Source organism: Martes martes (genome assembly GCF_963455335.1).
Source record: "Martes martes genome assembly, chromosome: 3".
Lineage (NCBI taxonomy): Eukaryota > Metazoa > Chordata > Mammalia > Carnivora > Mustelidae > Martes > Martes martes.
Window position 1 is genome coordinate 170,091,590 of NC_137890.1, and position 14,169 is coordinate 170,105,758.

Consider the following 14,169-nt stretch of genomic DNA (forward strand, 5'->3'; position numbering starts at 1 on the left):
AGTTCATCCCCTCAATGTCCTGTTCTCTTTACCATCTTTTTCTCCCAAACTCCTTTCTAACACACACACACACACACACACACTCCCCAAATGCACACAAGTAAGTCATGTGCAAAGATAAGGAATAGGCCAGGAAAATGAGCATTTACTTAGCCTTATGTGCCAGGCTGTAGCTCAATTTTTAATGCATGTTACCTAATTTGCACATCTCAACAAGTTCACTGTTAGATAAAGTGAGAGAACCTGGTTTTAAGCCTAATTTGTATAACTTCAAAAGCCCAGAATTTTCCCACCAAGATTAAGAAGTCAAGTGTTCGTGGTGGCTGCAGTAGACAGTTGATGGGTTTTTGTTTTGTGTGGGTTTTTGTGTGTGTGTGGTTTGGGTTTTTTTTGTTGTTGTTACTGTTTGTTTGGTTTTGGTTTTTGCTATCTCAGCCTCATTCCACTTTCCTTTGGGGATAGACCCACTCTTTTCTATGTGGAATACAGCCTTAAAAGTCACCAGAGTGGCCCCAGTGATGACTTTACCATCCTTATTCTCCCTGCCCATACCACAGCCCTAATGCTGCTTACTTCCAGGTCTTTCTTAAACCTTTCTTTACCTTCTTTGACTTTCTGTCTTCAATCTCTTGCTACCTCTCAAATTCTTCTTGGGCCTCCTTTACTCCCTTATCTATCTCCTCCACCCATAATAGCCAGCCCTTTGAGACTCGATTCTCAACGGATTGCCCTCTATTCTCAACAATATATTCTTTTCCTCCTGTTGAAATATGCAGCCTTCCTGCCTACCTCTGCAGGACACCTCTATGCCAAGAATGCCCAAATATGGATGCCAAGAATTAATGTATCCTCCAGATGGATTTCCAGCAGCCTAGTGGATATTCTCCACTTAAATATCTCATCATTTCTAGCTATGCAAGTTTAAACCAAACTCATCTCTTTATTTCTAGCTGACTTAACCTCTTAGTGTTACGAAGAGGACAGGTAAAGGGGGAAGGGAAAGGAGAATGGGATGGGGAAGGAAAAACCCTACAACATTTATGTTGTGCCTATTCTCATAAAAGAACATTTGCTTACTGTATCATTTGCTAATCTCTGTGTTACTTGCTTATATATAGTTTTCCCATTTCATTACATTCTAATGTAATACTTTTTTGGACAATACTATGTGCCAGATATCGTACAATTGTCCTAGGCACAATAATCCTAAGAAACAAATAGTATTTTACAAATGAGGACATTTGGACTTAAAATTAGTAACAACTAAAACTTATTGGATATTTACTATGTGTCAGGTGCTGGTCTAAGTGCTTAAAAATAATCATATTATTTAATTGTCTCAGCAAACCAATGAAGTAGGCACTATTATATTCCCATTTGGAGAAGCAGTTTGCTCCAAGTTACGTAGTAGTGGGGCTGGGACTTACAGCCAGGTTTGCTCATTTCAAAGCCCATGTTCTATTCATGGGCCATGCTGTCTGCCAGCATTTACCCAAGATTCTATACTTAAATCCTTAGAATTGTCTTGGATGAATCCATTTCCCACGTTAGAGATGGATTCCTATGTCTCCAATAGTAACCAGTCTCTGCCACCCACTCCTATAAAGTTTCTTTGATAATGTCTTCACTTGAATGTTTACTACCTCCATATACCTCTAATACTACTTCTTCCAAGCTGGTCTCTCACCTTCCATTTCAGAATTCTTCCTCAACCATGTTATATGGTAATTAACAAAAATATATCATTTTTATGTTGTCCAGTAATCATCACCATCTTGCCATGACTAACTAAACTATACTTAAAGGGTCTGTCTGGAGTTTGAGGCTCTCCCCATTCATGGCCCATGCTAGGCTTCAGTAGCAAATTTTCCCTTTCCCCACAACATGACAAGTCAACACATGTACTTATGTTGGTTCCATCACTGTCTTTACTCTTCTCCACCTGTTTCAAGCCTGGCTCAAGACAGACTCACTCACTCATGTCCCCCTACTCCAGCCCACCCCTCTGTCCCCACCCCAGTCCTACTGTTACAGAAGAGTGGGGAGAATGGAATGAGTGTTCAAGTATAAAATGGCTACGATGGATGGATACTTCATAAATGCTAGTTTCCAACCCCTTTCTTTTGCCTTCTTCTACTCTGTATTTTAGTAGCATTTGTCCTATGTGCTATGCTCTCTCAGTGCTTAATTCTGCAGCATTTCATATCATCTGGCATTGAGTATGAGTGGCTTCATTATTTTTCATTCATCTTCCCAAGGAGATTATACAATTTTAGAAATCAGGACCTTTCTTATACTTCTTCACCTCCAATGGGAAGATCCTATGGTTAGACATGTAGCAGACACTCAATATGTCCTTGTTGACCCGATAGGGCAGAGGGGAAGGGAAAGTGCCAAACAGACATAGGATATAAATGGTAATGCCTGGATGGTTCAGTCCATTTAGGATCTCACTCTCGATTTCGGCTCAGGTCGTGATCTCAGGGTCATGAGATCAAGCTGCTGTTGGGCTCCTGGCTCAGCGTGGAGTCTGTTTCTTCCTCTCCCTCTGCTTCTCCCCCTGCTCACGCATGCGCGCTCTCTCTCTCTCTCTCTCTCTAATGAATAAATAAAATCTTAAAAAAAAAAAAAAAAGAAAGAGGATATAACTGTTAAGAAAGGAAGTCTTAATTATCTTCCCCATTTTTGTACACTTTATTATGCTGTTAATATCTGATCTGAGAAGCAGGTTCTGACCATTTCTCCTTCCTTTTAGAGTCCATAAAAGAAAGAGTAAAACAAATTCCCCAGTTTCCAAGGCTTTGATCAATAGAATTAAGAGAACAGATAGGACTTTGTTCTTTTCTCTGGAAGTTAGGCCTCACCCATCCCTCACTTCTACTGAGGTCTGAAGATGATTAAATGTGATACAGCAGAACACTAACTTCAATCAACCATTAACTCTAAATTCTTGGTCATCCTAGGGGAAAAATAGGTTTTAAAGAACAAGCCTAGATTCTCATGCATTAAATAACTGGTTTTAAGCCACTCTTGAAGGAAATTCTCCAGATAATTTTAAAATTCATCCACCACTTTTTCCCCCCTCTATTACTACCATTCTTGTCTAAGAGGTCTTGCTTTTTCTTTCTTCCTTCCTTCCTTTCAAGATTTTATTTGTGTATTTGAGAGAGAGAGAGAGAGAGAGAGCACTCATGCCTGTGTGCATGGAGCCTGATGCAGGGCTCAAAACAGGGCTGGATCCCTGGGCCCTGAGACCAGGACCTCAGCTGAAACCAAGAGTAGATGCTTGACCAACTGAGCCATGCAGACACCCCAAGGTCACCCTTTCTTACGTGTGGTTCTAAAAAATGCTCCTTGTCTTCTGGCTTCTACTACTGTTGTCCTCCAATCAATTCTCCACTCAGCAGTAAGAAAGAACTTTTTTTTTTTTTTAAATATTTTAGTCATTTATTTGACACAGAGAGAGAGAGAGATCACAAGTAAGCAGAGCAGCGGGCAGAGAGAGAGTGGGAGAAGCAGGCTCCCCACCAAGCAGAGAGAGCCTGATGCAGGGCTCGATCCCAGGACCCTGAGATCATGACCCGAGCTGAAGGCAGAGGCTCAACCCACTGAGATACCCAGGCGCCCCAGAAAGATCTTTTGAAAACATAAATAAACTTGTGCCATTTTCTGCTTAAAACCTCCAGTGACTTCTCATTGGTAGAAAACAAAATCTAAACTTTTTCATGTGGTCTAAGGACCTACATGATGTGGCCCCTCTCCATCCTGCCATCCTATGTAATATACCACCTCCTTCACATATACCTTCTATGCTACAATTGCACTGGCTGCCTACACATTCCTCAGGAGCACCCAATGTTTTCCCACTTGAGGCCTTCAATACTGTCTGCCTTGCCTTATTTCTGCTCCAATCTTCCCGTCACATGGCGAGCACCTTGCTATTTCCCAAGTCTCCGTTTCCTTGTCAGCTCCTCCAAAGCTTTCCTGACACCAAGCCTAAAACTGGCTCCCTACCCTGCTTTTCATGATTCTTTATCACAGCAGCCTGTTTCCTGAATAAGACTTAACAACATCCATAATCAAGTTCTATTTCTTTCTCTCTTTTAATTTAATTTAATTATTTGAGAGAGTGAGCACGAGCAGGGGGAGGAGCAGAGGGAGACGAAGAAGCAGACTCCCTGCTGAGCAGGGAGCCCAACATGGGGGCTTGATCCTGGGACCCCGGGACCACGACCGAGCTGAAAGCAGATGCTTAACCGATGGAGCCATCCAGGTGCCCCAAGTTCTCTTATTTTGCTTGTTTATTTTCTATCTCCTCTACTAGACTATAAGGTCTAGGAAATAGTTCCATATAACTAGGCCAACACATACATGTTTGTTCAATAAACAACTTTTAAGTGACTTAATTAATGATTTGGGCTGGGGGAGCAGTCTGAACTGATAGTAATTAAAGATTAGTCTGATTTTTGTCAAAGACTGAGACTGAAGAAAAGTTTAATAAAAAGACATTAAGGGACACCTGGCTGGCTCAGTGGCTGGAGCATGTGACTCTTGATCTCAGGGCTATAAGTTCGAGCCCCAGATTGGGTGTAGAGAATACTTAAAACATTTTTTTTTTTATCATCCTTGCGCAGGGGCCATGCTAATCTTCTCTGTATCGTTCCAATTTTAGTATATGTGCTGCCGAAGCGAGCACCATTTTTTTTTTTTAATCTTAAAAAACAGAGAGGGACATTAAAAAGTTCCTTTATACTTAATAAACAATTATGGTATAATTTTATCTGTTTTCACCTCCAGTAATGGAGGGTTCTGGTGGTGACATAACTCTCCTCCTAAAGATAACATTTCCCAGCATCCCTTGCATCAGGTGTGATCATATGACTAGTCTCTGGCCAAAAGCATGCGAGCAGCTGTGATGTGTGCAACTTCCCTGCTTGGCCCTCTCTTTCCTCTTTTCACCTTCTTGAGACCTGGAATGTGAACCTGATGAGCCATCTTTCGCCAGGCAGACAAAAGCAACCCAAAAGAGATGACAGTGGACTGACACAGAAAGAATAAAAGCCACTAGAACAGCCATAAACCCTCTTCCTCTGGATTGTAATATGAGAGAAAAATATTTATCTTTGGTTTTTTTTTGTTTTTGTTTTTTTTTTTAAAGATTTATTTAGGGGCGCCTGGGTGGCTCAGTGGGTTAAGCCTCTGCCTTTGGCTCTGGTCATAATCTCAGGGTCCTGGGATCAAGTCCTGCATCAGGTTCTCTGCTCAGCGGGGAGCCTGCTTCCCCCTTTCTCTCTGCCTGCCTCTCTGCCTACTTGTGATCTCTCTCTGTCTATCAAATGAATAAATAAAAATCTAAAAAAAAATAAGGATTTATTTATTTTGGAGAGAGAGACAGCACAAGCAGGAGGGGCAGAAGGAGAGGGAGAGAGAATCTCAAGCCAACTCTATACTGTGCCCAGAGCCTGACATGGGACTTGATCTCACAACACTGAGATCATGACCTGGGCCAAAACTAAGAGTCAGCGGCTTAACACACTGAGCCACCCAGGCCCCACAATATTTATCTTCCTTTAACCCAGTATTATTTTGGTCTCTTAAGGCAGCCACACAGAAATCCTACCTAATATACTGGAATTGCCCAAAAAGTTACTTGGTGTGTTCTAATTTGTCAGCCCTGATGCATAGGCAGATCCTGACACACATTTCAAAGTTAGAGCATAAAATGACATCATCCCTGGTAATGGGTGGTTTAGGCAGTTTTTATTTTCCCAGGGTAGGGGGGAGCCCAGGAATTTTAAAACTCAGCTGTCCAGTACAAAGGACATCACACTAATGTTGGCTCAGCGCCCGTGCCCTTACCCATGAACCCCACTGGAGAGCTCAGTACAGTCTGTACTACCATGGCTAAATGTCAGCCTACATTCATATGTTGAAATCATATTTCATATGTTGAAATTCGTATTATTGAATTTATATGTTGATGAAGATTTCATTTTGTGCTTGAAATGAAATGTTGAAATGAATTTCAACATATGAATTCAGATGTTTAAATTCGTATGTTGAAATCTTAACACCCAAGTGAGGGTATGAGAAGGTGGAGTCTTTGGGAGGTGATTAGGTTATGAGGGTGGAATCCTCACACACGAGATTAGTGTCCTCATAAAAGAGACCCCAGAGAATTCTCTTGTTCTTTTTGCCAGGTAAAGACACAGCAACGAAATGGTCATCTATGAATCAGGCTCTCACCAGACCCTGAATCTGCCGGTACCTTGATCTTGGACTTTCCAGCATTCAGAACTATGGGAAAAAAATGTACGTTATTTAAGCCACAAAGTATGTGGTCTTTTCATTACAGCAGCCTGCACAGACTAAGACAGCTAGTATTCTCTGCTTGTAAGGAATTGGACAATAGTGTCCTAAAAGGAGTTTTATTAAAAGAAAATCAAGAGCTCCTAGGCATTCGGTAGAAACCCAAAGACTCACACCACCTGTCCAGCTATGCGGCCTTTCTTGGGCCAAGTCATCACAAAAGGCTCGAGTCCTTGCTTTCTGCCCGCCAGTTCCCCTTCAATCACCCAGTCACTAACTGCTGCCACCCTCCCCGCACCGCCCCCCCCCCCCCCGCAACCCCTGCCAAAAACACACACCTCCACCGTGGTATTACACGGCTCCTTTAAGGACCTCTCACTATCATGCATGATATGGATAATTTCCCCGGAGTCTGCTCCCAATTCTCTACTCCCAGGTGGTCATGGGAGCAAACGTGATCCAGTGCCTTCTCCAAACCCATCTGGATACCCAGCATAACTTGGGGGATTTGGTGGGTGGGGAAACCAGGAAGCTTTGAAGCCTCTGCCATAATGTCCATTGCAGGAAAGAAACTAACCTGCATGGATGAATTATGGCTGGAAAAAGCTAATAAATGGCAAGGACACCAGGCTTACCTTCTGGAAACAATAAGTAGTGTGTGGGCAGTGGGGGAGGGACGCTATGGTAAACATAAGACCACAGGTCTTTGCAAAAATAGGAAGTTGTTTCCCTCTCTCCCACCCACCAAGCCAACTGCTTTCACAGAGAAACACAGGCCCATTTGGCATGGGTTGTTTAGAATTTCCTGTTAAAGTTCCGGATTTTAATTGTTGTGATTAGTCCAAATTTAAATAAATTCCCACGTAGAAAAACCACCAAAACAAAGCAAAACATAAATTGTCTGCTATTTTGCTACCTTTGGTTTATAAAGCTTCAAATCAAGGCACCCTGTGTCATTGATTTAAGAACAATCAGGGGCTTTGTTTGTTTTGTTTTTCATTTCCATACTCCCCCAGAGTTGTTTGGTCACATATGTGACCAGTTGTGACTCATATGGTCACATGTCCCTTTCCATGGAACCTGAATTGGGTCCGGAAGGGTAGAGTATGATCATTTTCAAGTTAACCTACTACGATCACTACAGTGAACTGTGCCTTGCTCCTGCCTTACGGCGCTTTCCATTCTCATTTCTGTATCTGTCACCCAAAGAGCCATATATCCCCTGTCTGGGGTGGCCATACCCTTCCACTAGCACTGTGATTTACCACAACGAGATGCACTATGTCAGCCAGGAAATAACATGCTTACCATTTTACCACCAAAAATCACCATTAGCCCCTCTCAGGAAGACAGTCCCACCAATGTAAAGGTAGAAAGGAATCTGGCTCAGACTGATGTCTGTGACTGGAGCCATGATGGATCAGCAACTTGAAACTTCTAACCTCTGGCCAGTGACTGTGACTCGGTTATGAGTTAAACTGTATCCTGTTGCTTCATGGTCCCGTGAGCCGTATCTGTCAGGTCACTCCTCAGCCTACCTGACCTGAAAGGCACTCACACTGAGGGCTGGTTCATCATCTAGAAGCATCTGGCTTGTCTGCAGAGGAAATAGTTCCCAGTAGCGAGGGGAGTGGGTTACGAGGAGCTTGAGCATCTCCCTATTGTGAAGAGCTATAAAATTGGATCTTCCCTGTCTGAGTTTTGTTTGTTTATAGGGAAAGAGGGGTGGCCCTAGTCTCACCCCCATCATACCTACATGATGAGGGAGCAGGAGGCTGGCTGAGGACAAAGCAAAAGCTGGCACCCTGCATCCCCTCTCCACCCGCTCCCCCCGGTAATATGTGTAGCATTCCTCAGGCACCCCTGACTGCCATAAACGAGAAACAAATAGTTAACTTGCAGAGATCACAATCCTGCAAGACAGGAATCTCCCAACTATCTTGATATTAGCGGCGTGCTGAAAGACAACATTAATCAAGCTGGGAGACCTCCTGTATCCCAGCACCTTGTAGGCCTCCTTTAGCATATGAAAACTCCATTCAAACCTCCCTTTCCCTCACCTTCCCCCAACCGCAGGGTACATAACCTGCCATCCCTCACAACCCGGGGCAGCAGCTCTTCCTGCCCACGGGTCCTGTCCCCGTGCTTTAATAAACCACCATTTTGCACCAAAGGTGTCTCAAGAATTCTTTCTTGGTCATCGGCTCCGGACCTCAGCCCACTGAACCTCACCTAGGTTCTAGAACTTCATCATACATACATGCTACAACGAAAACTCGACAAAGGCAAGGACAGGGGTGCCTGGGTGACTCAGTCAGTTCAGCTCCTGCCTTCAGCCCAGGTCAGGATCCCAGGTCAGGATCCCAGCATGCAGCCCCATGCATGCTCTTTCTGTCTTAATTAAATAAATAAAATCTTAAAATAAAAAGAAAAAGGCAGAGACAGTTAACCGTACTGGAAACACTGACCGAATACTGTGAACTGGTTAAGAGTCTTGTTTATGCAAGCTGGTTCAGTTCGGGACTCTTACTTCAAGGTGAGGGCGTTGGGGGGCGGGGTGAGTAGATGCCTCACTAAAGTTCTTTTTTGCACCAGGAATCTGTGAGGCTGCATGCTGAGAATCTCACAGGCCCCCATCAGTATGAGCCAGCAGCTGCTTTGAGGCAGGAAGAGAATGAAGTTACCAGGCAGATGGGGTGGGGGAGGGGTGGGAAGATGGGTGAGCAGCAAGCACATCCCAGAAGACAAGGCAGTCAGTGCTAAGAGGGGATGACAGAGTGGGAGTGTGGAAGGATCAGGGCCCAGGAGATGCCTTTTCCCCCCCTGGGGAGCAAAGGGAGCAGTGTTGCAGGGCGTAGGACAGCTTTTGATTCAGCCAAAGGAACATCAGTGTAGCATGGCGTGGATGCCCTGTGAAGAGATGGCTCAAACCAGAACCAGAATGAAAATCTAGAAACAAGGAGGCTCTTTTGCTGTACCTCCGGACCTTTTGGGGTTAGCAGTCTTTCAAACCCTGACCGTGGTGAGAAACTGGGCAAAGAGCACATGCCTTTTCATTTTAACAGATCTCTCAAAGAGACCTCAACATCTCTCTCTCTCTCTCTTTTTTTTTTTTTTAAAGATTTTTAATTTATTTATCTGACAGACAGTGATCACAAGTAGGCAGAGAGGCAGGCAGAGAGAGAGAGAGGAGGAAGCAGTCTCCCCGCTGAGCAGAGAGCCCGATGCGGGGCTTGATCCCAGGACTCTGGGATCATGACCTGAGGCGAAGGCAGAGGCCTTAACCCACTGAGCCACCCAGGCACCCCCTCAACGTCTCTCTTAATCACAGACTCTCTGGACGGTGAAGAAGAGCCTTTCTGACTGCTCAGACTGCAACTTCCTTGCAGCCCGGGAAGGGCTCCTTATCATCCTCAGCGGGTGACCCTGGCTTAAAGCCAGCCCAGTCGCCTTTTCACTGGAGGACTGCAGAGTCCCTCAGTCCCCTCAGCTGCCACACAAAAGTTGCAGTGGATGGAGGCCCACAGGGACCCACCCTGGCAGAGCTCTGTGAATCCACAGGTCCAAACCAGATCACCAATCACATTAAATTACACCTTTGATAAAAAGATTCTTTAAAAGTAACAAAGTACTCTTTGCTCTCAAGAAAGAAAGGAATTTTCCAGAATAAGAAAGTCCTAGAACTGAGTCACTATTCCTCATCCTACTAAAAAAATATATATATATACTTTGTCATTGAAATCAAAGCACTCTCTAGCAAATGGGAAGAAGAATGTGGAAGAGGTGTCTTCCTTTCTTTAATGAGTATAGACTGGAATCTGTCATCAACAAAACAGAAGGGCAAGTTTTCTTCCTTTTTCTTTCTTTCTTTTTTTTTTAGAGAGAGAAAAAAGTGCAGGAGGGTGGGGAGTGGGTTGGGGCAGAGGGAGAGGGAGAGATCTCAAGCAGGCTCTGTGCTCACAACCCTGAGATCATGACCTTAGCTGAAAACAAAAGTCAGACACTTAACTGAGGGAGGCCCGGGGGAGGGGGGGGCAGGGCAAGTATTTCTTAAAGGAGGTCAGAGAAGAGTAAGGTGATCGGAGATCAGAGAGGAAGTGATGTCTGATTCCACTTTTTTTCTTTTAGTATTTCCTTTTTTTTTTTTTGATAAACATATAATGTATTATTAGCCCCACGGGTACAGGTCTGTGAATCGACAGGTTTACACACTTCACAGTGCTCACCATAGCACATACCCTCCCCAATGTCCATCACCCCACCACCCTCTCCCAACACCCCTCCCCCCATGATTCCACTTTTAACAAGACCCATTTCTAACTTGCTTTGTGAATAATGAGCTGGGGGGGGGGTGGGCCCAACAAAAGGATGGCCTTTGTTTGCTTTTACATCATTTTAATACCTTGTAGGTGAAAATACAATACTCTGAGAGCAGACGGAAATAGCGTGTTCCCTGAATTGTTAAGACCACAGCACCACACACATTCCCTAGATCTGCCAAATTCTTAGGCCAAGTCTCAGTAGGCCAGTCCAGGCGTAAGCTCTCTCTGGTCGGGGGACAGAGGGAAGCTGCACGAACAATGCGGAGGAGAATCTGAATAATAACCCCGGGCTACTGGACGTGAAACTGCGGATGAGAAATTCCACGTCCCTCCCCCCATCCTCCGAATGCTTGCTTCCCTGCTTGAGGAATGAACTAGATGATAGGATCTCACACACCTACACCAGCGTTCTTGCAGCAAGCACACACCCTCGGATTCGTCAGTTTCTGCAGCGGGGCTGAAATGGATTAGATCTCAAATGGGGTAAAGGTTGCATCTTCCCTTCATTCCTGGGCGGGGAAAGGGAGATGCGGTGGAGGTGGGCTCGAGCTTATTTTTAAAATCATGTATTATCTTGGTTCTGTGGATAACTACAACGGCATCCCACCCCCCAGGCCTCCCCCCCCAACTCAGATCTCAGCGTCCCTTCCAGAAGGTGAAAGGATCGGAGGCCAGATTTCTTCCCCCTCAGCTAAGCCTGCCCCTTTCCTTCCCAGCCAGAGACACACAGCAACTGGAGCCGGAGCCTGCAGCCTCTCCTTCCCCAGGTGCCCTGGAGAATTCTATCTTAATTAACCATGAGAGCTAAAGCACCGAGGATTTTGGAAATGGAGCACGCGCCCGCCTTTGGTCTGCTTCCCTTCCTCCGGTCCCCACAATGGCACCGAAATTTAAAAACAAAAACAAAAACCCAACGAACAAGGGATCTCACCTACACATGCCGCGGACAAAGTCTGGCAGAGGACCCAGACCGAGTCAGGCAGCCGCCACCGGGGAGCAGCAGTCGGCTGGGAGGATGGGGACCTGCCCCGGCGGGGCTGGACGGAGCGGCGGGGCGGGGCGGCGCGGCGGGGCGGGGCGGCGCGGCGGGTCGGGGCGGCGCGGCGGGGCGGAGCGGCTGGGCGGGGCCCGGGCGGTCACGTGGGAAGGGTCCATAAACGGTCGCCCTTCCTAGACTGACGGGAGAGTTACCTTAGCGCTGTCCGGTTTCAGGTTCCAGGACGACATGGCCGTTAGGAGCGAGTTGAAGAGCTGCTTCGCGCCGGGCCTGCTGCAGCACCAACTGGCCATCGTCACCGGAGGGGCCACGGGTATCGGAAAGGCCATCACCACGGAGCTGCTGCACCTGGGTACGGGAGCGGGCCCTCTGGGTCAGGCTACTTAAGATCAAGAGGTCGGCAGAGGCACACACTGGCGTAAGGGGGTTTCGGGAGCCAGGAGGTACTCGGCAGGGCTGGGAGACGTGGACTGGCCAAGCCGAGAGGCTGTACCTGTAGGCGACGTTGAAACCGCGGGGGGAAAGGGAAGGGTCTCTCTAAGAAATGCTGCAGAAGCCTTGAAGGATGAAACCACCATTTGTGAACTAAAGGGAAGAGTTAGAATCAGAGATAACGTGCTCGAGGTAGGGAACAAGGAGACCGGTGGAAACGCGCTGTGAAATTCTTTATAGATGTGTTTAAAATGAACCCGTCCTGTGGATTACCAAATGAGGAAACGCGGGAAGCCTTTTCATATTTTTCTCTTTATCGCTGGTTTATTTAATGCTAACGTCATTGCCATTTCTGTTTCTGTTTTTATTAACTTACTTTTCTCCTCATTATGGGTTGTACTTACCTGCTTCTTTGCATTACTGCTGAACATTTTAATTTTACCTAATTGGATGCTGGTTATTTTTATATTCATTTAAATATTCTTGAGCTTTGGGGCGCCTGGGTGGCTCAGTGGTTAAGCTGCTGCCTTTGGCTCAGGTCATGATCTCCGGGTCCTGGGATCAAGTTCCCTATGGAGCTCTCTGCTCAGCAGGGAGTCGGCTTCCCTCCCTCTCTCTGTCTGCCTCTCTGCCTACTTGTGATCTCTGTCTGTCAAATAAATAAATAAAATCTTTTTTTAAAAAATAAATAAAAAATAAATATTCTTGAGCTTTGTTCTGTGTTAACTGCATCCCAGAAGTTGTTATTTCTGTTGTTAGGTTCTTTGGAAACAGTTTGATACTTTAAGGGAGACTTGTTATATGTTAAGTATTGACCTGAATAGCCTTTAATCTAGTTAATCTAGGGTAATTTTGCTTCACCACTCAGGCCATATCCTTCTGAGTATCTTACCCATTGCCTTTTCAAATGAGGTTTTGCCTGTTTGAAACACTATTTCCAGTGCCTTCTTGGCCTCCCTTGACTCCCAACTTCATCTTGTCCTGGAATCTGAATGGTTCCTCTTCCTCCTCCTTGGGCTGCACCTGGGAAACTCTCTCCAGGCAGCAAACTGGAATGATCATAGGGCTCACATTGTTTGTTTCCACTCTCTGAGATCACTGTGCCATGCTATCCCGTGTCCTGTGCCTGAAAGCCATTCTGCATTATACTTTGACCAGTTTTTTTGTTCCATTGGTCTGGAGGGTAAACTCCATGATTGATGTTCGATCTCAACCAGAGGCAGAAGTCCTGATTCACCATTTTTTTAAAAGATTTTATGTATTTATTTGACAAACAGAGATCACAAGTAGGCAGAGAGGCAGGCAGATAGAGAGAGGGGGAAGCAGGCTCCCTGCCAAGCAGAGAGCCCCATGCGGGACTCGATCCCACGACCCTGGGATTATGACCTGAGCCAAAGGCAGAGGCTTTAACCTACTGAGCCACCCAGGCACCCCCTGATTCACCATTTTTTAATGGGTACACATGAAAGAACTTCTGAACTTTGTTTTTCTTATTTAGACAACCAGTGAAAGCATATTTACCAATGAAAGCATATTTACTATTTCTTGACTGTTTTCTTTTCAGGGTGTAATGTGGTCATTGCATCTCGTAACTTTGATAGATTAAAATCTGTTGCGACAGAACTGAAGGCCAGCCTGCCCCCCAACAACCAGGCTCAGGTCACTCCCATAAAATGCAACATCCGCAATGAAGAGGAGGTAATGCAAATATGTCTGTATCCTTTATTCATTCATTTTATTTATAGTAGTGGTTCCTAAAACTAGTGCTTCAGATGTTCCCTTGATAGATGTCTTAGATGAGGTTAACTAGAAGCAGAGGCTGTAAAAGAGATTCTTTCGCTAACGATATACTGAGTATTACTTCCTGGGGAAGGAGAGGAAAGAAACAGTCTTTAAGGAAGCTAAGCAAGGATGTGGTCTCAGCGAGATTACTTTTTGTGCCTTTTGCCCTTTAAGTCATTTCTTTATTTTTTTTTTAAGGTCTTATTTTTAAGTGATCAGTCATTTCTGTACCCAACGTGGAACTCAAACTCACAATCCCAAGATCAAGAGTCACATGCTGTACCAACTGAGCCAGACAGGTGCCCCTTTTAAGTAATTTCTTAATGT

The 14,169-nt window shown here is 45.2% G+C and overlaps 1 protein-coding gene across 1 annotated transcript in view; it reads left to right on the forward strand.

The window, feature by feature from the left end:
- Nucleotides 1-11,750: 11,750 nt before the first annotated feature.
- The window catches only part of LOC308340496 (peroxisomal trans-2-enoyl-CoA reductase-like), a 39,761-nt gene continuing 37,342 nt past the window's right edge, over nt 11,751-14,169 (forward strand). The window contains exons 1-2 of the mRNA XM_080799702.1: nt 11,751-11,980; nt 13,625-13,758. Of these exons, the coding sequence (XP_080655828.1) occupies nt 11,857-11,980; nt 13,625-13,758 (258 nt within the window). The 5' untranslated portion in view covers nt 11,751-11,856. The remainder of the gene's footprint in view (nt 11,981-13,624; nt 13,759-14,169) is intronic.